The sequence below is a fragment of the Chiloscyllium punctatum genome, chromosome 48 (genome assembly GCF_047496795.1).
Source record: "Chiloscyllium punctatum isolate Juve2018m chromosome 48, sChiPun1.3, whole genome shotgun sequence".
Lineage (NCBI taxonomy): Eukaryota > Metazoa > Chordata > Chondrichthyes > Orectolobiformes > Hemiscylliidae > Chiloscyllium > Chiloscyllium punctatum.
This window is the reverse complement of record NC_092786.1, coordinates 37,837,230-37,862,084: the sequence shown is the minus strand read 5'-3', so window position 1 is coordinate 37,862,084 and position 24,855 is coordinate 37,837,230. Positions and strand designations below refer to the sequence as shown.

The 24,855-nt window shown below is 39.2% G+C and overlaps 1 protein-coding gene across 4 annotated transcripts in view; it reads left to right on the top strand.

Moving 5' to 3' along the window:
- The window catches only part of nedd4a (NEDD4 E3 ubiquitin protein ligase a), a 160,235-nt gene that overhangs the window by 113,238 nt on the left and 22,142 nt on the right, over nucleotides 1–24,855 (top strand). For 2 of the 4 annotated variants that reach the window (XM_072564986.1, XM_072564984.1), the window contains 15 exons: nucleotides 3,647–3,697; nucleotides 5,446–5,507; nucleotides 7,036–7,138; nucleotides 8,471–8,628; nucleotides 10,139–10,265; nucleotides 10,398–10,583; nucleotides 11,047–11,109; nucleotides 13,353–13,472; nucleotides 16,323–16,529; nucleotides 17,850–17,927; nucleotides 18,119–18,173; nucleotides 18,328–18,386; nucleotides 20,206–20,271; nucleotides 22,948–23,177; nucleotides 23,489–23,610. In XM_072564986.1, the coding sequence (XP_072421087.1) occupies nucleotides 3,647–3,697; nucleotides 5,446–5,507; nucleotides 7,036–7,138; nucleotides 8,471–8,628; nucleotides 10,139–10,265; nucleotides 10,398–10,583; nucleotides 11,047–11,109; nucleotides 13,353–13,472; nucleotides 16,323–16,529; nucleotides 17,850–17,927; nucleotides 18,119–18,173; nucleotides 18,328–18,386; nucleotides 20,206–20,271; nucleotides 22,948–23,177; nucleotides 23,489–23,610 (1,687 nt within the window). Of the gene's footprint in view, nucleotides 1–3,646; nucleotides 3,698–5,445; nucleotides 5,508–7,035; nucleotides 7,139–8,470; nucleotides 8,629–10,138; nucleotides 10,266–10,394; nucleotides 10,584–11,046; nucleotides 11,110–13,352; nucleotides 13,473–16,322; nucleotides 16,530–17,849; nucleotides 17,928–18,118; nucleotides 18,174–18,327; nucleotides 18,387–20,205; nucleotides 20,272–22,947; nucleotides 23,178–23,488; nucleotides 23,611–24,855 lie in introns of all 4 variants that reach the window. The other 2 variants (XM_072564985.1, XM_072564983.1) reach the window with 1 other exon arrangement.

The following is a 24,855-nucleotide window of genomic DNA, read 5'->3' as shown; positions in this document are numbered from 1 at the left end:
TCTCAGTCTGTGATGCTGAAAGATGAGGAGGTATGTATTTCTGAGGGACTATTGCCAGAGAAGGTACTGGTAATAGGAATTCATGGTGAGACAAAAGTGCTCAATTATATAAAGTGCGACTAGAAAGTCCAGAGAAGAGTGGAGAATTTGTGGGAGGAGTATTGGATAAACTCTCAGCTCTAGGAATACAATTTGTCTTTGCAAATGATATAGCTGATTTATTGGTAAGCATGCTGCCTACTCTAGTTGAAAAGCCAGTGGCAACGCAGGCAACTTAAGAAGTGAAGGATCTTTATTCAGGAACTTTCCCTGATTGTGTGGTCACAAGTTCACAGAGGCACAAGCTGAAGCAGGAGAGATCAAAAGGCTGATAGCTTTATCAGAAACCTTTTTTGATCAGATAAGTGGGACAGAGCAGGAGCAACTAGGTAAGCATGCAAGTATCTTTAGCTCTGCTATACTTATTGAGTTACAGCAGAAAGATGAGAGCTTAAAACAGTTATATCAAAAGGCATTTATAGAGAGGGGGTGTGAATGCATTCCTGTGTGTTATTACTTAACAAATGATGTCTTAATGAGGAAATGGAGACCATCACACATTCAAGCAAATGAGAAATGGGCAGAGGTTCATCAAATTGTTTTGCCAGTAGAGTATAGAAAGGAAGTGCTGCAAGTGGCACATGAGCTACCACTTGGAGGTCATTTAGGGGTGAGGAAAACACAGGCTAAGATACAAAGACATTTTTACTGGCCTGGACTACACAAGGATGTAGTTGAATTTTGCCGGATATGACACACGTCAGCTAATCGGAAAACCACAGGCAGTAATAAAACCTGCACCTTTTAATACCTATTCCAGCATTTGTGGAATCTTTCACAAGAGTCTTGATTGATTGCATAGGTCCCCTACCTCAAACAAAAATAAGTATTTATTAACAATAATTGAAGTGTTGACTAGATTTCCAGAAGCAATCCCATTATGCAACATCACAGCTAAAAGGGTTGTAGAAGAATTACTTAAATATTTCACTAGATATGTACTACAAATGGAGATCCAGTCAGATCAAGGATCAAACTTCACATCCAAACTATCAAGGAGGTTATGAGTAACTTGGGAATAAAGCAATTCAAATCTACTGTGGACCATCCAGAACTACAGGAAGCGCTAGAGAGATGGTATCAAACATTAAAGACCATGTTGAGGACTTATGGTCAGAATTATCCAGATGATTGGGATAAGGGAATTCCATTTGTACTTTTTGCAATCAGAGATGCACTGAATGAATTGACCAAATTCAGTCCATGTGAATTAATTTTTGGGCATGAAGTAAGAGGACTGTTAAAAATGATTAAAGAGAAATTAATAAGTCAGAATTTAAGGACCACCCATTTGGATTATGTGTCAAATTTTGGAGAATTAAATACAGCTGGAGAGTTGGCTAGACAGCATTTAAAAGTATCACAATACACAATGAAACAGGAAGCAGATAAGAAATCACAAATTTGCAATTTTGTAATTGGGGACAAGGTATTGGTGTTACTTCCAGTAACAGGTGAGCCTTTAAAAGCAAGTTTAGTGGGCCTTATCAAATCGAGAGGAAATTGAGTGAGGTGAATTACATGATAAGGACTCCAGACAGGAAGAAATCTCAGAGTGTATCATGTGAATATGCTCAAAAGGTATTTTGACAGGGAAGGAAAGCAAGAGGAGAAGGTGTTAATAAAGTTCGGAGGATTCTGAATTGGACATTTCTCAAATCAAATTAGACAATGAGGAAGTTGTCAAAAATTTGAATAAATTATTGACTTACCTTCCACAAGAAAATCGAAATGACCTGAAAGAGTTATTGCTATCACATGGGGAGAGAAGTACTAACTGTAGATATAGGAGATGCTGTTCTGATTAAGCAACATCCTTATAGGCATAACCCTCTAAAGTCAGCACAGGTTCAGAAGGAGATAGAGCACATGCTCCGAGATGGCCTAATCGAAGTGAGTTACAGTGACTAGAGCTCACCCATAGTTGTGGTGCCAAAGCCAGATGGTACCCAACAGTCATGTGTGGACTATCACAAAGTCAATGCCATTACAAAGACTGATGCATACCCTATTCCATGGTTGGAGGACTGTGTCGAAAAACTGGGACAAGCAACTTACATTTCAAAGTTGGACTTGCTCAGAGGTACTGGCATGTACCTCTGTCAGAGGCAATTTCGGCTTTTGTAATGCCAAATGGATTATATCAGTTCAAAGTTATGCCATTTGGTATGAAAAATGCTCCAGCCACATTTCAGAGACTGACTAATAAGTTCATTGCCAGGTTACCCAACTGTGTCATGTATATTGATAACCTGGGGATTTTTAGTCACTCTTGGAAGGGACATTTACAGCATTTATTGGACTTGTTCGATTGATTTCGGAAGGCAGGCTTGGTGGTAAACCTAGTTAAAAGCGAATTTGCCAAAGCCCAAGTCATCTTCCTGGGTCTTGTTTTTGGACATGGACAAGTGACCCCACAGGATGCACAAATGAAAGTAATTGAGGGATTTCCTCCACAATCGACAAAAAAAACATTATTACAGTTCCTGGGGTTGAGTAAATTTCATCGAAAGTTTCTACCAAACTTTAGAAGTGTGGCTGCTCCACTCACTGAATTGTCTAAAAAAAGGGCAAGAAGTTTGTGGACAGCAGACTGTCAAAAGGCATTTGACAGCCTAAAAGTTGTGTCAACCACTGCCCCAGTATTAGCCACGTCGGATTACACGAAGCCTTTCGAGGTGGCTGTCAATGCCAGTGATGTGGGTGTCAGTGTGGTTCTCCTGCATCGGGTATTTGTTTTCAGGAAGTTGCATGTTCACCAACAACAGTGGTGGAGAAAGAGACTTTAAACTTGGTCTTAGCATTACAACATTTTAATGTTTATATTACTAGCAATGCATCTGAGACAACAAATACACCGATCATAACCCATTGACATTTGTGGAAATATTTAAGGACAAAAGTGCCAGAGTGTTTAGATGGAGCTCATTGTTTCAGTCATTCAATTTAATAGTTGTACATGTGGCAGGTCGTGAAAATGTGATTGCCGATGCGTTATCAAGGCTTGAATGAGATACAGAGGCATTCGGTGCCAGGTGTGCCACGGCCTGAATTCACATGTGGTTGTGTATGTTTACATGTTAATAGTATAGTGTATATCTGTGTTTTGGACTACTAATCAGTTTGTTTTTGAAGTGTTTTAAAAAGGAAGCCATCTTTATATATGGATGGATTTTTTTTAAGGGGTGGGGGGGAGTTGTCACAAAGCTGGTCCCTTTTTACTAAATGCTGTTCCTTTTTCTCAAGAAGACTGTGTCCTTGGTTTTATTCAGAGGGGTTGTAAACCACTCCCTGTTCCGATTAGACTGGTTGGGTACAGAGATTACGGTATTGAGAAGCCTTTTTGCTGATATGTAAACAGATGAAACTTCAGGCCAAAGTGATCATGTTTTAGAAGTGACTTGTATAATGTTTTTGTGGTCTAGCCTAGTCCATAACACAGTGAAAGCAATCAAGTGTAGAAAGTTACAGTAGTTTTCATAATTTTAAAACAAATGATTAATTTCTTTTTTCCTTCTCCCTTTTTCTTTTGATTTTGTTTTCATAGACCAGGGATGATTTTCTGGGCTTGGTGGATATTCCCCTTCAACATATCCCGGTGAGTTTTAATTCTAGCAGACAGATGTGGTAAAATATTGTAATTTGAGAATATTTTTCACTCCAAGGATCCTGCATTCATTTGGAAGTATGATGTGAATCTATAAATTTACAGATTTTGTCATTAAATCCCATTGATACATTTTGAAGTATATCGAGGTTTTCATATTTTGTTCTTGCAGTGACCTTTATTTCCCTCCTTTCTTCTCACCCTCCTATTGTTTTCATTTCACGCTTCCATTTCTCCTGTTATTTCTCCCTTCCCAAGTTTTTCTGGCGACTGCCCAGTTTTTAACCTCCTGGATCCCAGCAGAGGGAGGGGAGGCAGCTCAAGCACATGTGGGTTTTTCATTTACACTCCATATCCAGTCAAACTCAAGTTGTATCTCAATTGCTTAAGATGGTTTTCTGCTGAATGGGGAGAAAACCTTTGATTGATTGAGGTCAGCAGCCCAGAACTTCCACAGGCAAGTGGTGGATGCGGCAACAGCCACAACATTTAAAAGGCATTTGGATAAGTACATAAATAAAAAAATGTTTGGAGGGATATGGGACTAGTTTAGTTTGGGATTATAGTTATCATAGACTGGTTGGACTGAAGGATCTGTTTCTGTGCTGAATGTCTGTGTGTGTTTTCAAACTTTTGCATCTTCTGTCCATCAGATGAGGATGGAGGAGAGTATAACTGAGTGAGATGGGTCTTCGATTATGTTGGCTGCACATTTTTATTGCAAAAATTTACTTTATTCATCGAGATCTTTATGTAGATACACAATTAATGAAACTGTTCTGATCTATACTGTCTTCACTTAGAGAAGAAAACAAACATTGGGGTTCAGCTTTCTCTATATTTACAATTAAACTCTTGGCATTTACCTGAAGCATCGGGAAGGGCCAATTACTGAATGTGACCCTGTTATGCTTTGGTAGAAAGATCTTACACAGAGATCCTCCCCCACTGCGCCTTGCGGCAGCTGCCCCAAGCTTTAGTGCATTCCTCAGCACATAGCCCTGGACCTTGGAATGTAGCAGTCTGCAACACTCACTCAGGGTCAATTCTTTCAACTGGAAAACCAACATGTTTTGGGCAGACCAAAGAGCATCTTTCACCAAATTGTTGGTCCTCCAGGTTTGGTCAATGTTTGTCTTGATGTGCGTCCCAGGAAACAAATCATAGAGCACAGAGTCCTGCGTCACAGAGCTGCTCAAGTTGGACCTCAACGCAAACTACTGCATCTCTCTCCAGACTTAGTTTGCATAGGCACATTCCAGAAGGAGGTGTGTGACAGTTTTGTCCCCTCTATAGCAGTTTTGCGGGCAGCGTGTGGTGGCTCAGAGAGTCCGGACACGTGTAAAGGATCTCACAGGCAATGTCCTGGTGCTGTTGGGGAGTTCTGTTATGTTGGCTGCTTTCCCAAAATAGCAGGAAGTATATACATTGCAGGTGCCTGACGATTCCCATATAGTTAGACTGTGCCTTGCCCTGTTAGCCTTCACTAAGTCTAAGTTACTGCACCTTGCAATTAGACACAGCCCATTGGCTGCTTCATTTCATGGTTTAATTACATCCAATTGGTCCATTGCAGTGCACTTTAACAGATTTGCTTGGAGAAAGTTGTATATATGGTCAAAACAAAATTATGTCCAAACTAGTGAGTGGATGGAAAGAAGATAAAAGAACTGGAGTAAAACATGTAATTGAAATATAAGCAAATATATCAGAATTAATATGTATCCTTTTAATTGCAGACTGAAAATCCAAACCAGGAGAGACCATATACATTCAAGGATTTCATCCTTCATCCTAGAAGGTACTGAAAATAATCAACTCAACATTGATAAAGAGCAGACCACAGCCCAACTTCTCTCCAGGAAATAATCAGTATTGCATGAATTTTGATCAACCTTCGATACCTTAATTTGGATTTGTTCGAGTTGCTGGAAAAAATGTGAACACAATAGCACTGTACCTGATGACACTGCTGGCCTAAGATTCAGTTGTCACAGTTCAAGCTGTCATACAGAATTAGTAATCATGCAATAAGGTTAATAAAGACGTTGAAAAGTTGCTGTTGCTGTTGGTGCTGGTATATTTTTCAGCATGCTCGTATTTCAGATGTATTGCTGGCAGTGTCATCAAATGAACTGAAAGCTGATCTAAAGAAATACTGGCTTACATGAGGTTAATCCTAAATAAAACATATTCAGTGGCACAAATTCACTCGCTATTGCTACTACAGATGCAGTATAACAGGTCCATAGTCTGTAGACTTGCTGCTTAACCAATAAATAACTGTCCGTCAGTGCAAGGGAGAAAATGATCCCTGTCCACAGTTTACCGGAAGAATGCATTGCAACATATCCATTGAGACACAGACAGGATCTAATCCTGATCTTGACTCAAAGCCCTATCTTTGCAAAAAAAAAGTGAATTATCTAATTATTTAAAATCAGGATGTTAGATAAAGAAGCAAAGTTTCGTGTTTGAAATGTTGAATTATATAGAAATTTATTGTCATGTGTACTTTTACATGAAAAATACAATGAAAAGTTTTATACGTTGCCCCACCCATAGCACCTATATTAATGACAGAAGTAATAATAATAAAAAATAAAAATTCAGACAAAAGGTCATCACAGTTCAGTTAACACATCCTAGGAGGAAGCCGATTAAGAAATGATGGGATAATCGGAACATGCAGCCGGGGTGAGACCGTCATTCCCTGACGAGAACACTCCAACGGGACGAAAGCACCACACCAGGCCACTGGAAAACTGGGCTAAAGCCTCCACCAAAGAAAACTGCCATGCCAGGCTGAGACCGCCACTGGGCTGCCAGAACACCGGGAGCTCATGGCGAAGACCTCCAAATGGGGAAGATACCGCCACGCCAGGAGACTGCCCCACTAGGCCAAGAACCATCAAGGTGGGAAAAGACTGCCACTCCAGACTGCTGGAAACCACCTCGTCACTGGGTCAAGAGAAGCCTTCAGCTGAAGCCATTAAAATAATTGGCAGCTGACTTCTTGAATTAAACAACCTGGAATGCGAAACTTGAAAGTCGACATTTATCTGATTTACTTCCTTGATTGTTAGCTCCCAGTTGAGTTCTGGTCCCTTAGGTGTCAGGAAGCCTCCCATAGCTAATTTCATGAGTGAATTCCTATGGTGACTGCATGGTGGTAGCAGTAATCTTATATAAACTCTTGCTTTTTTTGGAAGACAAACACCATAATGAACAACAGGATTTGTTGTGTTTTTTCTATTTGAAAATTGTCTGTTTTTGGACCAAAGTTGTCTGATTATCATCAATTTCTGCTTTTTCTGTAATTCCTGCAGCCATAAGTCTAGGGTTAAAGGACACCTTCGATTAAAGATGACCTATTTGCCAAAAAGTAATGCTTCTGAAGAAGATAGCACAGAGCAAACTGATGAATTGGAGGTAAATGTAACAAACTGAATTTTGCTGATCATTTTTGTCCGACGGCCAACTTTGATGGAATTGTGAAAAAAGCATTGCCTGGCAATTTAAGTTTCTGCAGGTGTTTTAAAATTGTTGTTTTTAATTTCTACTTTGTGTTTTCAACACACATATACACCCACAAACGTGAGCAAGTGTTGCTGGGGTGGGAGGAGTCGCCAGTTTATTTTGTTGAATGCCACAGTTTCATTTGCTATGCTTGCGCATCACTGCAAACCATCTCTCTCTAATAAATGCATTTTCCATCCGGCTGTATGCATTGGCTCAAGAGTTGCTCTTTGCATTTCTGTTTGTGAATGAAGTTTTGCAGTGAAAGTCTCACATGAATAGCAGAACAATTGATGGTTCTTATTGCAAGTTCTCTTTTGCTTCTCTTCTTCTGTCTTAGCTTCTTTCTAAAGACAAGGCGAGATTTTCTAGTTCAACCAACAGGCATTTCATGTATTTGCAAGCTTAGGATAGCTTCAAGGAAAATATACAGAAACAAGCCCGAGTGACTCTTGATATTTGAGATTCTTTTGAAGTTCAACTGCAATATGACTCAACACTCTTGCTGTGCAGAGAAACTTATTTTACTACCTTCTACTGGGCATTAAATGGACACAAAAAATACTAACTTGTAAAAATGGAGAATGTATTCAAAGGAATAGACTAAGTGTACTTTGGTCTTAAGCAAACAAATTAAATAAGCTTCATGTTCTTTCATAGTTCAGTTTTTAGGATTATAATCAACAGTGGCTTCTTATTTATAGATCGAATGGCATGGTGGGTCAGTGGTTAGCACTGCTGCCTCATGGCGCCAGGGGCACAGGTTCAGTTCCAACCTCTGGTAATGGTCTGTGTGGAGTTTGCATGTTCTCCCTGTGTCGGCGTGGGTTTGCTCTAGGTACACCGGTTTCCTCCTGTGATCCAAAGGATGTATAGATTAGGTGGATTAGCTACGCTAAAATTGCCCAAAGTGCCCAGGGATGTGCAGGTTAGATAGATTAGCCATGGGGAATACAGGGGTAGGACAGGGAGTGTGTCTGGCTGTGATGCTGTTGGGTGGGTTAGTGTGGATTCAATGAGCTAAAAGGCCTACTTCCACACTGTTGGGATTCTACGATCATGTTACTTCTTACATCTTGTAAACTGTACACTCTTACGTGACAAGACAAATAGACCCTAAATTTCTCAGGATATTTACTAATTTTAATTTGTACTCTGAATGAAAAATTACTGAATTTCTTTTTGAAAACTTGGAAATGTTACAATAGGCTTCATTTTCCACATTTAAATTTATTTTTTCTGCAGCCTGGCTGGGAACTTCTGGACCAACAGAATGTGACTGTCCATAGCCAACCTCCCCCGGCATTACCCAGTGGGTGGGAAGAGAAGCAGGATAATCTGGGAAGAACTTACTTTGTCAACCACGAAACCAGAACAACGCAGTGGATTCGACCAAGTTCTCAGTAAGTCTACAGGATTTTTCTGTGTTTATGAAGGAGGGTGCATTGAGAACAAGTCACCATACTCCCAGAGGATTATGGGGCTGCGCTGTCATTAGAGAGAGACAACTGTAGTGGTTTAACCTGAGGGTCGCCACACCTCAAGCGAGGGGAGAGGTTGAGAAGGACAGTTTTTCATGGTAACCTCAGACTTTCAAGGTATTCTGATAGTGCCATAATGAAGGAACAAACCTCCGTGCAGTCTGAGAAGTAATCCTGCTTTGCAGCCCTTCAACATTGCACTGTCTTCACTTGCAGGAAGTTAACGGTTTCCAAAAATAGCTGCTAGATTGGCCTCTATGGTGTAGAACTGAACATGTACAGTGAGACAACTGCCCTGCACATTGTGCTGTCATGGAAACTGGGTCAGCTTAGAGATGATTAAAAGATTGCTACTTGGAATAGGTAACATTTGGTTTCTGTTGACCTTGAAATCTAAAGTGCAAAATATATTTATTGTTTAATGCTAATAGCATCTAATAATTCATGATAAACTTTTCATTTGACTCCCACTCATGACTCAGTTGTACAAATGAAGTGGAAATAAGAAGGAAAAATAGTAAAAGTTTGCATTGCTGTGAATGAACTATTTTTAGAATGCGTGCCAGAGGGAAGATACTGATTTAGTGAAGCCACATTCAAAAGAGGGAGAATCTCCACTGGTGCATGAATAAGTTTGGTGATGCATTGATATTTATTTATTTGTGCTAAATACTAACAAAATGGCATCTTTCATGATGCAATAGACTATTGATTAGAATAAGGGAAGGTGGTCAGTTGAGTATTTTAAAATATTGGTGACTGAGTTGTAAAGTCTTATTGAGCTACCGTGTTTTGTAGAATTATTTGAGTTGCCTTTTTTTATTCTGTTGCTCTGGATTTTTAAAAAGATTCTGTAGTCTATAATAGATATGGGATTTGGAGTGGAGATTTCACTTGCAATATGAACCATCAGGGGTCCCATGTTGCTGTGAGGTTAAAATGCTTTGGCGCTAGCAGTGCCTAATGAGCAATGTTTACTTCATCGATTATTGCCCTGACATGTATGATGTTGTCAGACTCTCAAAGAGCTGTCTTTTGCCAGGTCCACCTAGTGGCTGGCCCCAATAAACACAGCTATTTGCTGCTTGCAGCAAGATGCCAGTTACCTGGCAACACAAACAGCAATATAAAAGCAGCTGAACTGCCAACACTGTCCACTGAAGGGAGTACTTTGCAATATGTTTTATCTCATTTACTGTGACCCTTTACAACCAACAGACTGACACCTTTCAGCCTATGTTGAATCTCTGTCTAGTGATTCAAGAAACTCGAGTATCACTTCTAATTGAAAGGTCACATTTTATGATTTTGTTGGGAGTGATTAAATCCCAAATCTGTGAAAGATTTGCTCATCAATGAGATGCGTCCTTGCAATACTTGTTAGAGAAATATGATCATGATGTTTGAAAAGTTAACTCTAATTTACTTACAGGGATACTGCATCAGACATAAATCGTTGTCGAAATAACATCCAGCTGGAGGCACAGCGTGTATATAGTACACGGAGACAGATATCAGAAGAAACAGAAACTTCTGAAAGCAACAGAGATTCTCCAGATGTGAGTTTCAATGCTTTTCACTTCAAAGAAAATCCGCAGATGAGCAGTGGGTTTAAAAGTGAACTGAAATGAAAAATTGGTGTTATTTTTAAAAAATGCAAAATCTCGAAATAAATTATTCGCTTTTAGCAGAGCTGGGAAATTATAACTGACGATGAAACTGTGTTTGGGAACTGCAACCCTCAGTCACCCCCACCTCCCCACACACCTACGGGACAGAATGCAGGGTTTGACTTGCAAAATCAGCTCGCAGAGGAACTTAGTCGGCGTTTTCAGGCATCTGGGTGCACAGTTACAGATCGTCGCAGCTCCTCCTCAGTGAGTAGAATGTCAGCTAACTGTATGTTTGGCTTCAGTCTTTACATAATTTTAAAACTTTGTGTGCTTGAATCCCTTGTGTGAAACTTCCCAGGGTCTTCCTGTACAAAGCTAGAGTTCACATTAAATGAATGCTGCATATCTACTTGTTGGATTTGAGCAGTCCTCAGCCAAGCCAGTCTTGATGTTTGATTTGTATATGCCAACAAAATATTTAAAACTTTGAAGTAAATATGTAGCATACTCCAACATTGTTCCATATTGAACCAACCGTAGATTGAATCAAAATGATTTGGTATTAATGTATTATTTTGGCTTCTGACTATGGAAAACCATTCCAGCTTGGTACATTGCCACCTATTTCTCTTTCCAGTATTCAGTTGCATTGACTAATGTTGTTTGTAAAATATTCTATCTCTGTGCAAATTATTTTGATAATTTATCTAGTCTCTTTTACTTTAAGAGTCATTCCAGTAGACGGGGAAGTTCACAAACTACTATGGAAGAACAGCCAGTGCTGCCGGTTGTGAGTTTTGTCCTTTCTCTTATTTAAGTATATCTATTATGTGCAGCTACTAAGCATTTACTTGAATATTCTCTTTCTTGAAAAGAGGAACAAAGAGCGATTCCTTCAGCATACTGTGCTGCCTGGAGTCATCCTCATGGTTTCTCGCCATCATTCTTGGTGAATTCAAGACCCATGCTGCCCACATTTCCTTTTCCTGTCTTTTGCTCTAACAATGGTTTCACTAAGTTTCAAATTAAATTCTAGTCACTAAAGTTGCAGTAATGTAGACAAATGCTACTGACTAGCATTTTTCAATATTATTTGGACAAGATTTACCCATGATTACATCTTCTCTTTAATTTCCTTCAGTATTAGCAGAAAAATGGTCAGATTTGTGGTAAGCATTAGTTACCATTCTCAATGAAATGAATTTAATTTAATGTCATGTGTACCAAGGCACAGTGAAAAGCTTTATCTTGTGAGCAATCACATTGATAAGTAAATAATAGGTAAACAGCAGCAAAAACAAAAACACATGTACAGGCGAATGTTAAGAGTTTGTGAGTCCATTCAGTATCCTAACAACCGTAGGATAGAAACTGTTTGAAACCGGCTGGTGCATGTATTCAGGCTTCTGTACCTCCCTTCCTGATGGTCGAGATTGTAGAAAAACATTGCCAGGGTGGGATGGATCTTTAATAATGCTGGCGGCCTTTCCTTGACATAGGGCCTGGTAGATGGATTCTGTAGATGAGAGATTGGCCTTTGTGATTGTCCAGGCTGAGTTCACCACTCTCTGTAACCATCTCCGATCTTGAATGGTACAGTTGCCATACCAGATAGTGATACATCCAGACAGAAGACTAATGTTCATAGCACTTAAATTAGCTATTGGCATTGGATAATTTCCAGGACTGTAAAGCTTGTTGAACTCATCTTAATAGCTGAACTTGGTACATGTCAGAAGTCCAAAGGTGTCTTGAAATATAAATTTTGATTCTAATGTTTCCAGGCCATAAAGCAATTAATAGATAGTAGACCTTTGTTTCCTATTAGTTACTGTGTCCACTTTAAAAACACTCCATTTTAAATGAAAACATTTTCATAATCTATGCACATAACTTTCTCAAAAGCTTAACAGAAGCTGTAGAGGAGTGGCTTTCAAAGAACAAGCCAAGCTCCAGTCAAACCTTGACTACCTCATGAACACTGCAGTGAATTTGACAGTATAAACATATATTGCAGTGAATGTAGGTTTGCTTGCTGAGCTGGAAGGTTCATTTTCAGATATTTTGTCACCATACTAGGTAACATCTTCACTGAGCCTCCAGATGAAGCACTGGTGATGTAGCCCACTTTCTATTTATGTGTTTGGGTATTCTTGGGCTGGTGGTGTCATTTCCTGTGGTGACATCATTTCCTATTGTGAGGTCATCTCCTGTTCTTTTTCTCAGAGGGTGGTAAATGGGATCCAAGTCAACGTGTTTGTTGACAGAGTTCCAGTTGGAATGCTATGCTTCTAGAAATTCTCATGCATGTCTCTGTTTGGCTTGTCCTAGGATGGATGTGTTGTCCCAGTCGAAGTGTTGTCCTTACTCATCTGTATGTAAGGATACTCGTGAGAGTGGGTCATGTCTTTTTGTGGCCATTCACCAACCCAAAGAAACCCAACCATATAAATTGAAAGTTGATTACACCATCAGTGCTTCATCCAGAGGCTCACTGAAGATGTTACCCAGTATGATGACGAAACATCTGAAAACAAACCTTCCAGCTCAGTGGGCAAACCTACATCTAGAACTTCAACTTGAGCTACAAATCTCCTCAAAAATCACATATAAAGCTGGTTTAAAGCAACTTGATTTTATCTGGTGTCGTAACATTGTAAAACTTCCCAATGTACTTCATGGGGTTCTTCACATAGAAGAAGTCAACGTTGTACCATGTAGAAGCTATGACATAGCTCCCTTATGAAGCTTTATTGTTGATGTTCACGTTTAGAAACCCTATTGAATTCTTTGTAAAATGAATCCTGTTCACAAACAGAATCTTAATCTTTTAAAATCAGAAGTCAGGTGACACCAGGTTATTGTCCAACAGGGTTTATTTGGAATCACAAGGTTTCAGAGCGCTGCTCATTCATCAGGTGAAGTCCTGATCTATTAAAGCATAAAAGCAAATCAAACTTCTTACCACTTAGTGATTCCTTTGTGTTGTTGGGCTTTGTTTACAATGGTAACTTTGTCTTTTGCCCACATTAGATTTTACCCACTTCAACAGGATTGCCTCCTGGCTGGGAAGTAAAGAAGGATGACAAGGGAAGAGCTTATTATGTCAACCACAATAACCGAACCACCAGTTGGACGCGACCTGTTATGCAGGCAAGTTGTATGATGGATATTTAGTGTATGTGAATGTTTTAGGTATTTTATAGTCAACCGATTCAGGAATATCATTACACACCACTAGAGCGGGTGGACTTGAAACCGGAGGTCTCCTGGCTCAGATAGGGGCAAGACCATTATACCATAACAGCCCTTACGTGAATGTTTTATACTCCTGAGGGGCCAACGTAATCATCATTTTATTAAGATGATGCAATTAAGAAAGCTTGGAAGTCATAATGATTACATATTCTGTTTGCTAAATGATAGATCAGTTGTTAGCTGAATAAAAATATTGGCTTTCTGTTAATAAATTTGAAACAGTAGCAGCTATTTTGACATTTAATGTTTGCACATCCCATCAGCAAGTATCCCAATCTGAGTCACAATCTTTATTATTATTGCTGTCAGTCAGTCCTTTAATCAGATGCTGTATCCTGGTTTCAGGGTTTAGCTTCCAAAATTCCTTGCCTCCCTCCAGCTATCTCCTCTTTCTCTACTGCTGCCCCTTTCCCCTAGTACAACCAGAAATAATAGATTGATTGTTTTGCCATTCTATTTTTTTTCTGTGAAAATGATCCAGCCAAGAATTTGTGAAATTGAGATTCAGATTTGCTGTTCTCCTGTCAGAATTACTGGGCTAGTGATGTGGACTATTTTTCATTACTCAGGATGCAATGTTGTCATGTAATCAATTGGAAGAGAGCTCAGTTAGAACTGTCTGTTCTTCAAACCCCTATCATATATTCAAGCACGTGCATTGCTCACAGTTTTGGAGAAGAGGCTATAAAGAATATGGGACTGTTTTATTGAATAAGAGACAAAAGATATTGTTTTTAAATGATACATTAGGTTTTGGTCATATCACCACAAAGTACGTGGTTTTAATAATCAGGAAATGGGTCTAAATGTTCATTCCTAGGAAGAGGCTGATTTTGAAAAGGCCACATTTCTTGCCCATTGTCTTGAACACACAGTGGTGGACTGATGTTTGAAAATGATTGTAAAAACTTATTAAGCCATTTCAGGGGCAGCATGAGACAACTAGGTGTGCAGACTTGAATCCCATGCAGACCAGGTTTGTTTCTCTAATGCTATGCCATAGATTTATTGAATTCAAATTCACAACATGGAGGGAAAAAATTGAACTTGTAAACTTTTGGGTCAGTGGTCCAAAGAAAGAGCTACTATGCTGTTCCATGCAAATGATTGCCAACAAGGACTTGACCTACTGATCAGACAAGACTTGCAAAAGTGTTTTGGTACGTTTACATTGACTAAACATGGTGCATTTTATCGAGGTCTGCGTTAAGGTTTCACTTATTATAAAAACTTGTGTAATAACTTTTTCTAAGATACCAGTTCTAATGGACCACTTCTCTTTCATTCCACTTTCATTTATGTAGTTGTGTACTGCAGCTGTATGTGCACCAAATGTCAGACCATGGTAGAACGTTACACGCATGCTGAATCTTGCACTCCTTTCCTCACCCACCTTGGCCTCACTAATCTTGTTTGTTTCTCAATCCATTTCCTTTTTATATGAATTACTTTATTTTCCTTCATCACTTCTGAGGTTTGTTATAATCTTTAAAGAGATCAACAACACTTCCTTATATTCAAATTCCCAGGGACCACTTTAAATGAATTGCAGAACAAGATTTCAAGTTTTAAGACTTCTGGGTAACAATCAATCTAATGGAAACCTTGACTAAATGTTGTTTCAAATGGCAGTGGTTACTTAATCTACAGAAAAGATCGCCACATGTAACATTCTGAAAGATCGAAAGATCATCCCTGTGCTATGGCTATACATCTCTTAGTATGAGCACTTTGTTCTCCAGGAGTGAGTCCAAAGTGATTCTTAACTCTTTTCCATTTTCAATGAAGTAACTCTATTCCATGGCAAGATTTCCACTTTATGTTATGCTGGGAACCCTTCCCTGTAGCCAAAGCTAGGTGAACATTGCAGCTTCATTTAAAACTCCATGATCTTGGTCATCTCAATCAGAGCACGAGTTTCCAACAGGAACCATCAGGGAGATCGTTAGAAAAACGTACAGCATAATGCTACAATCTAAAAACATATCTCCATTGTTATGTGAATCAAATGGGGTTGCATCCTGTCGAGCTGCTAATTAGATATCCTCTTGACCACCTCCAATTCCATCCTATCTTGGAATTGAATAAACATTATAAAGTATAACCCTTTATAAAACTTGACCTGAGGACCAGTAGTTGACCTGCCATCAACACAGCTGCGTAGTCTTTGTTTACAGGTCTGATTATCTGGCAAAACAACCTGGGCCCCTTTTGATCTTAACGACCAATGATTTCCTTCATTCCACCATCTTGCCTAAATTAAAGGCACAGTCCCAAAACACAACAATTGCATTAACCTTGTATTAGTAGTGCATTATGTCTGCGATCTGGTCCTCCTTAGTTATGGTTACTGTTGTGCCTGAGTATTGTTTTCCTGTCTTATATTCTGGATTTTTATTAAAGACCTGGTAAGTGTCCTCCAGGCAAGTGTTGAAAATGATCAATACAGATATAAGGGTTACAAAGCTTTGAGACATTTCACTTCCATCAATCCACTTCTTTTGCATAAAGTCCACCATATTTGAGAGAAATTGAAGAACCTCCTTTATAGGTATCTATCCCAAAATATTAATGAGTTTCAGACAACACAGTGCTTGAGTAACTCTTCCTTTTCCTTTGTGCATTTTACTTTTCTATATTACAAAACGATTCAGTGGTTTATATTGAAATAAGTTGTTACAATTCCATATTAATATTTTATGAACAGAAATTATTTATATATGGCTATTTTATTTTTGGGCACAGACCACTAGTGAGGCAGTACAACCAAAACCCTGTCGGAGTCCCACAGCGTATCTTCCTCCTACAGCATCTCCTCAAGACTCTCCACAAAATTCCCCAAGCCAACAAAGGAAATATGATTTTGGCTTTCTTCCCCCAGGCTGGGAAGTCCGACATGCAAACAATGGTAGACATTTCTTCATTGATCACAACACCAAAACGACAACATGGGTAAGTTCAACCGGTCCCTAACTCCATGCTGGTTGCTTTGGGTAAAGGCTGATTAGTAATTCTTTTCTGCTGAGGAGATGAGCATTATTGGTAATGAGTATTAATGCGCATATTCTAGTACATTGAAATCAATTGTTTTGAATAATTTTTAATTGTATTGAATTCAATAAAGATGTGGTATTTTATTAATATGTTCCAAGTCAGGATAGGTGTTATCACAAACTTCAATTCTTGTTTCTACAACTAGAGTAGAAAGACAAGTTGAGGCAACGGAGATAAATTTATAGCTTCCCAACCACTGCGTTGGCTGAGATCAGCTGACAGTTGCAACACCTCCACCCGACCATGTGGAAAATTGCCCAGGTACACCCTGTACACAAATAACAGGACAAATCTGACCTGGCTAATTACTGCCCCATCAATCTATTCTTGATCATCAGTAAAACGAGGGAAGGTGTTATCAACAATGCTGTCAAGCAACACCTGCTCAGCAATAGCCTGCTCATTGACTGCCAGTTTGGGATCCACCAAGGCCACTCAGCTCCTGACCTCATTACAGCCTTTGTTCAAGCATGGACAAAGGAGCTGAATTCCAGAGATGAATGTGAGAATGACAGTTCTTGACGTCAAGGTTGCATTCGACCCAGTGTGGCATCAAGGAGTCCTAACAAACAAGGAATCAGGGGCAAACTCTCTGCTGGTTGGTGTTATACCTGACACATAGAATGTTGGTCTAGGTTATTTGAGGTCACTCATGTTAGCTCCAGAATATCTCTGTAGGAGTTCCTCAGGGTGGTGTACTAGGCCCAACCATCTTCAGCTGTTTCATCAATGACCTACTCTCCAACACAAGATCAGAAGTCGGAATGTTTGCTAATGATTACACAATATTCAGCACCATTTGCTACTTCTCAGATACTGAAGCAGTCCATGTTTAAATGACTCTTTATCAGAGCTGATGTGGACTGGACTCAAAACATTAGCTTGCTTTCTGTCCATGGATGTTGCCTGACTCTCTGTGATGTCTAGCAATTTTTGTTTTCAGTACAGATTCCAGCATCTGCAATTAATTTGTTCCTTCACTTCAATCGTTCTTTTTGAAATGAAGCAGTATATGAGTTTGACTGACACCCACTGTTAATCTAGCAACTATCCATTAATTAAAGATTTGCATGATAGTAGGTTTTAAAAAAAAATTCTTTGCATTGATTTAATTGCATTCATTAGACGCAGAATGAATTAGCTTTGTCTTACATTGGCTAATTCGGCGGAATATTTATTTAATGTTAATTAACTTTTCTGCTTCACATTTGTAACCAGGAGGACCCAAGATTAAAAATTCCAGTTCATATGAGGCATCGGCCATCTTTAGATCCTTCAGACCTTGGGCCACTTCCTGTAAGTCAACTAGACCTTTTTACTCTGTTGCTGTCCCTCATTTTCCCCTGATTTACACATTCATCTTTATTTCTTTTTAAAAACATCAAACAATTTCAGATATATAAAGGATAATTATCACTATTAATATTCTGTTTCATTTGATGAACTTTTCCTGTAATTCACTTTTTAAAAATTATGTTTTACTACAGCCTGGCTGGGAGGAGAGAATTCACTCAGATGGTAGAATTTTCTACATCGACCATAGTGAGTATGACATTTCTTATGGTTCTGAAATATTATTGTTCTTAAAGTAGTACCAGTTTTAATTCTGAACATTTTAAACTGACCGTTGTTTTCAATCTTTGAAGTTTTAGTCACATGAGTAAAGGGAAATTAAATTTAAAATTGTTTCTTACAGATTCTAAAGTTACCCAGTGGGAGGATCCTCGTTTACAGAATGTAGCCATCACTGGACCTGTATGTAAAACAAAATATATGAATTTAGAATTTTACAGTATATTTCAATATGTAAACTCATCTGCATTGGAATTTGCAGGTACCTGTATTTCTAGGCCACCTAATTATGAACATGCAAATTAGGAGTGGGAGGAGGTATTTGTCCTCTTGAACCTGCTCTGCCATTTGATAAGATCAAGGATGATCTGATTGTGACCTAAACTTCATCTTCCTGTCCAATCCTTTTGTTCTTTAACTGATTTGTAAATCAATAAATACGTAACTGAGCCTAAATAACATGATGACCCTGCCTCCACAGATCTCTAGGCAAAGAATTTTGCAAACTAATGGCCTCTTAGAGAGAAAAAAAATCCTGAAACTTCACTTTAAGTGGACTCATTTTTAAACTGTGTCCCTGAGTTCTAGTTTTCCCTACATCCTCTCACCCTGCCAAATCACCTGGTGATCTTTTATGTTCCATTAAGTTCACTATTCATTCTTTTAAACTTCAATGGTTACAGGTCCAACATTTCCTGACCCAAGATAACCCCTGTCCCCCCGCCATCCCAACATTGCAGGAATCTTCCCTGAACTTAAATTGCAGTAACACCCTTTCTCAAGTGAAAGGAGATCAAATCTGCATGCAGTATTGAAGATGCAATCCCCTCAGTACACTACAGTTGTAGAAAAACCGCCCAACATTTTTATTCTATTCCCCTCTCAATGACCAATAGGTGCATTTGCTGGCACCATCACATGTGCACTATGCGTCACTTCAATTTGCGCAGAAGCGGGAGATGCCTCTGCCGAGTCCTCACTCCCCAAACGTACCTTCCCCTGGCCCCATGTCCTCAGTCCCCCTGTTGAAGCTTGTTTCAAAATTGTTTTCTTCACTGTGCATATGCAGGGTAGTGTTTGTGTTTAATGTCAGTGTGATTTTCTACAATGATGTAGTGGGTTTGGAATCATGTATCTGCGCACTTTCAGATTAGCCACGTGCACAGTTGCAGTTGTCAGCAGACACTGCTTAAACAACATTCCATTTGTCTTGCTAACCTTATGCTACATCTGTGTACTAACGTTTTGTCGTACATGTACTTAGGATGTCAGATCCCTCTGTAAATCAGAGTAATGCAGTCTTTGTACATTTAAATAATATACTGCTTTTCTATTCTTCCTGCTAAGGTGGACTATTTCACATTTTTCAATATTACATACCAATCTGACAATTTTTTTTCTCCCACTCTCCCTTAAGCTATCTATATCCCACAGTAGACTCTTTGCATCCTCTCATCCTTGGAAAGTAGACTGAATCATTAAATTTAGCAACTGTACATTCATCTAAATCATTTTATTTATATATACAACCTGAAAATTACCCATTTATTCCTATCATCCGCTGTTGCCAATCAATCCTCAACGTATGACAAAATGTTACACTCTAAACCATGAGGTCTTCTGGAGTAATCTTGAATGTGCAATATTATCAAATGCTTTTTGGAATCAATGCACATCACATCCACAAACTTTGTTTTATTTATTAAAGAACGCTAATAAATTAGTCAAACATGATTTCCCTTACAAAAAAAACATGTTGACTCTGCCCAGTTTTATTAAGATATTAGGTGCCATGCTATAATCTCCTTTAATAATAGATGCTAGCCTTTTTCCTGTGACAGCAGTTGGCCTGTAGTTACCTACTTTCTGTCTCCTTCCTTTCTTGAATAGAGGTAATCTATTTTTAGTTCATGTAAATCAATAGATAGTTAAATTCAGTTGACACTGATTTAAATGTTTATCCACAAGTCTCTAACATGCTGGATTTGATCCTGTTTTCTAGGCTGTGCCTTACTCAAGAGATTACAAACAGAAATATGATTATTTCAGGAAAAAGCTGAGGAAGCCTGTGAGTATTTTCTATGTAGCTGGCAAAGAATACAGAAATACTTTAGAAATATCTGTGCTTTCCTGCTCATACCCATGAAGGCTGGAATGTTAGGGAGTCACTATCAAGAGGTTTATTATTTTTATTAGAAGCCAGTAGCTTAGTCGTAATGTCTTTAAACTAAACTTCCAGAGCTTCTGACTGTGTTCATGATACATGGTGAAATTTGAATTAAGTAAAAAGAGGAGGTCTGGAATGGAAAACTAATCTTATGGCAACCATGTGACCACCGTCAATTGATGTAGACATCCATATGATTCACTCATGTACTACAAAAGAAAAAAGGTGGACTGAGAGTAGCGTGGATCTTGCAGTTGCTTCTGAGATTCAGGCTTATTTCTAGATTTACCTCTATATTTCTTACAATTGTTACATTTCGTTAATATAACATTTTTATTTTGATTCATGTTTAGTTCTTTTATAGAGAAAAAGCAAAAAAAACCAAAGTGTTTTTTTTTTCAAACTGAATGCCGTTAACAGACTTTTTTGAGAGGCCTATACATTAGATTAGATTCCCTACAGTGTGGAAACAGGCCCTTTGGCCCAACAAGTCCACACTGACCCTCTGAAGAGTAACCCACCCAGACCCATTTCCCTCTGACTGATGCACCTAACACTATGGGCAATTTAGCATGGTCAATTCACCTAACCTGCGCATCTTTGGACTGTGGGAGGAAACCGGAGCATCCGGAGGAAACCCATGCAGACACAGGTAGGATGTGCAAACTCCACACAGACAGTCGCCTGAGGCTGGAATTGAACCTGGGAACCCTGGTGCTGTGAGGCAGCAGTGCTAACCACTGAGCCACCATGCCATGGGTGGCACTTTTTTTTTTGTATAAAATTATACATGTAGAAAAGAGATTGTTTTAAAAATCACAGAGAAGAATTTTATTTTAAACTGAGTTGTGTCTACAAAGCTTTTGGAGAGGTCTACACTTGGTTGGCTCTGGAGTGAGATTTATTTTATTAGAAGATTGAAAGCTGTCTGCTGGACCATTTGAGCAGGAGTCTTTTTTTTCTAATTTGGTTGTTCAGCTAAATAGTTGATTTTATTTAAGATTTATACATTTAATTTTTAAAATTTATTTTACATGTTTAATATTACCTCTGTATAAAGAAGGGTAGTTTACTCTATGTGATGCTGGAAAAACACAGCAGGCCAGGCAGCATCCGAGGAGCAGGAGAATCGATGTTTTGGGCATAAGCCCTTCTTCAACTCTGGTCTCCAGCATCTGCAGTCCTCACTTTCTCCTAGTTTATTCTATGACTACTTATGAGGGCAGGATTGGCAGAAATATCTGACATGGTAATAATGAGGCAATGGTAGAGAGTGAGTTTTGATCTCCGCACAATGGTGCTGGTGTAAATGTCGACCCCCCCACCCCCACTTGCTTTTTGACTTGCAATCTGATAAAAGTCTAAATTTTAAGTTAGCTCACTGAGCTGATAGGTTTATTCTCAGACATTTTGTCACTATGCTAGATAACACCATCAGTAAGCCTCCGGTAAAGCCTGGTGTTCTGTCCTGCTTTCTATTTATATGTCTTGCTCTCTTAAGGTGATATCATTTCCGGTTCTTTTTCTCAGAGGTTGGTAAATGGGGTCCAAATTAAGGTGTTTATTGATGGAGTTCCAGTTTGAATGTCAGGCCTCTAAGAATTCACGTGCATGTCTCTGTTTAGCCTGTCCTAGGATGGATGTGTTGTCCCAGTTGAAGTGATGTCCTCCTTCCTCTGTGTGTAAGGATTCTAGTGATAGTGGGTCATGTCTTTTGGTGGCTAGTTGGTGTTTGTGTATCCTGGTGGCTAGTTTTCTGCCTGTCTAACCGATCTAGTGTTTGTTATAGTCCTTGCATGGTATTTTGTAAATGACATTCGTTTTACTCGTTGTTGGTAGAGGGTCCTTAAGGTTCATCAGTAGCTGTTCCAGTGTGTTGGTAGGTTTGTGAGCTACCATAGTGCCAAGGGGGTTGGAGTAGTCTGGTAGTTATCTCTGAGATGCCTTTGATGTACAGTCATGTGGCTAGAGTTTCTGGGCGTGTTGTGTCTACTTGTTTGGGTTTGTTGGCATGGACGGGTTGGACCGAGGGGTCTGTTTCCATGCTGTACATCTCTATGACTCTATAATAGGCAGACTGTGTTTATTGGGTACCCGTTCTTCTTGAATATGCTGTCCAGGTATTCTTCTGCTGTTCATAGTATACACGTGTAAAAGACAGTAGATAGACCTGCACTATAGAATGGTTCCACATGCCTTTGTTGGGTGAGACTTTAAAGCGAGTCCCCATTTACCTGTTTGAGCAACTGTAAATCCATTATTGTGTTCTAATCAATACTTCTTATTAAAACAAGATCGTTGAAAGAAAATACCTAGTTACTTGTTTGTGGGTTGTTGCTCACAAATTAACTGCAAAAATTGGTGCCTGTATTTCAATAATTAAACTTTGGTACAAATTGTTGTGAGATAAACGGAGTGGCATAAATGGCATTATATGAATGTAGGGTGCACATTTTTAAATTTAAAGTTTCATATATTACAGAAATTCAATTTTCTGGCAGTACGTGTATCTACAAAATCAGACCATCATTGAATCAGTTAATAAACCCCTCATCCTGAATAATGTTTCTTTTGCAGTCAGATGGTCCAAATCGATTTGAAATGAAGCTACGTCGTAATGCAATCTTAGAAGATTCCTACAGAAAAATAATGTCTGTGAAGAGAGTGGAATTCCTTAAAGCCAGACTGTGGATTGAGTTTGATTCTGAAAAAGGATTGGATTATGGTGGTGTCGCCAGGGAATGGTTTTTTCTCCTCTCTAAGGAGATGTTCAATCCTTATTATGGATTGTTTGAATATTCTGCCACGTAAGTATTTGTCAGAAACCCTTAACTTTAAAGTACTGGAATTTTGAGCACTTCCTTATGAATATCTCGTTGCATAATTGCATTGTCTCTTCAGTATATAATGAGGTTTGTAGTCTCACAATGAAACAGTTAATGTAGAGCTAACGAAGATGGTTGCAGAAGCCAATGCTATTTGTAAAGGTTCAGTGTTAATGCAAATCTTCCTTCAATGTGATTTTTGATTAGATTCTATGCTTTTCCATTATTATTATAACCTGTGAGATTACAGTACTCTAATCACCTAACCCAATCCAATGTCCTCTTTCCTTTAGGGACAATTACACCTTACAGATAAATCCAAACTCTGGACTCTGCAATGAGGAGCATTTATCTTACTTCAAGTTCATAGGCCGTGTAGCTGGAATGGCCGTTTACCATGGAAAATTATTAGATGGTAGGTACATAGATCGCATTGATGGTACAGACTTGTGCAATTATTGGTGCCTGGGGAATGTTCTTTTAGAAATTGTGTGCTTTATAAACAGGACAGAAAACTTATTCTAAATATTTAAGTTAGCGTGGTTTGCTGTTGCTGGAGTCCATAGGGTCTCAGATGTACAACACAGAAACAGACCCTTCGGTCCAACTCGTCCATGCCAACTGGATATCCAGACCCAATCGAGTCCTACCTGCCAGCACCTGCCCCATATCCCTCCTCACCTTTCCTATTCATATACCCATCCAGATGATTTTTAAATGCTGTAATTGTACCAGCCTCCACCACGTCCTCTGGCAGCACATTCCATACACGTACCACCCTCTGCGTGAAAAAGTTACCCCTTAGGTCTCTTGTATCTTTCCCCTCTCACCCTAAATCTGTGCCCTCTAGTTCTGGACTCCACCACCCCAGGGAAACTCCTTGTCTATTTATCCTATTCATGCCCCTCATGATTTTATAAACCTCTATGAGGTCACCCCTCAGCCTCCGACGGTCTGGGAAAACAGCCCCCAGCCTATTCAACCTCTCCCTAAAGCTCCAATCCTCCAACCCTGGCAACATCCTTGTAAATCTTTTCTGAACCCTTTCAAGTTTCACAACATCCTTCCTTCCAATAGGATGGAAACCAGAATTGCACGCAATATCCAATAGTGGCCTAACCAATATCCTGTACAGCCATAACATGACCTCCCAACTCATGTACTCAATACTCTGACCAATAAAGGAAAGCATACCAAATGCCACCTTCACCATCCTATCTACCTGCGACTCACTTTCAAGGAGCTATGAACCTGCACTCCAAGGTCTCTTTGTTCAGCAACACTCCCTAGGACCTTACCATTAAGTGTATAAGTCCTGCTAAGACTTGCTTTCCCAGCACCTCACATTTACCTAAATTAAACTCCACCTGCCACCCATTGGCCCATCTGAGCAAAATCCCGTTGTAATTTGAGGTAACCTTCACTGCCCACTATACCTCCAATTTTGGTGTCATCTGCAAACTTACTAACTGTACCTGTTATGCTCACATCCAAATCATTTATATAAATGACTAAACGTAGTGGACCCAGCACTGAACCTTGTGACCACTCCACTGGTCACAGGCCTGCAAACTGATAAACAACCCTCCATCACCACCCTCTGTCTTCTACCTTTGAGCCACTTCTGTATCCAAATGGCGAGTTTTCCCTGTATTCCATG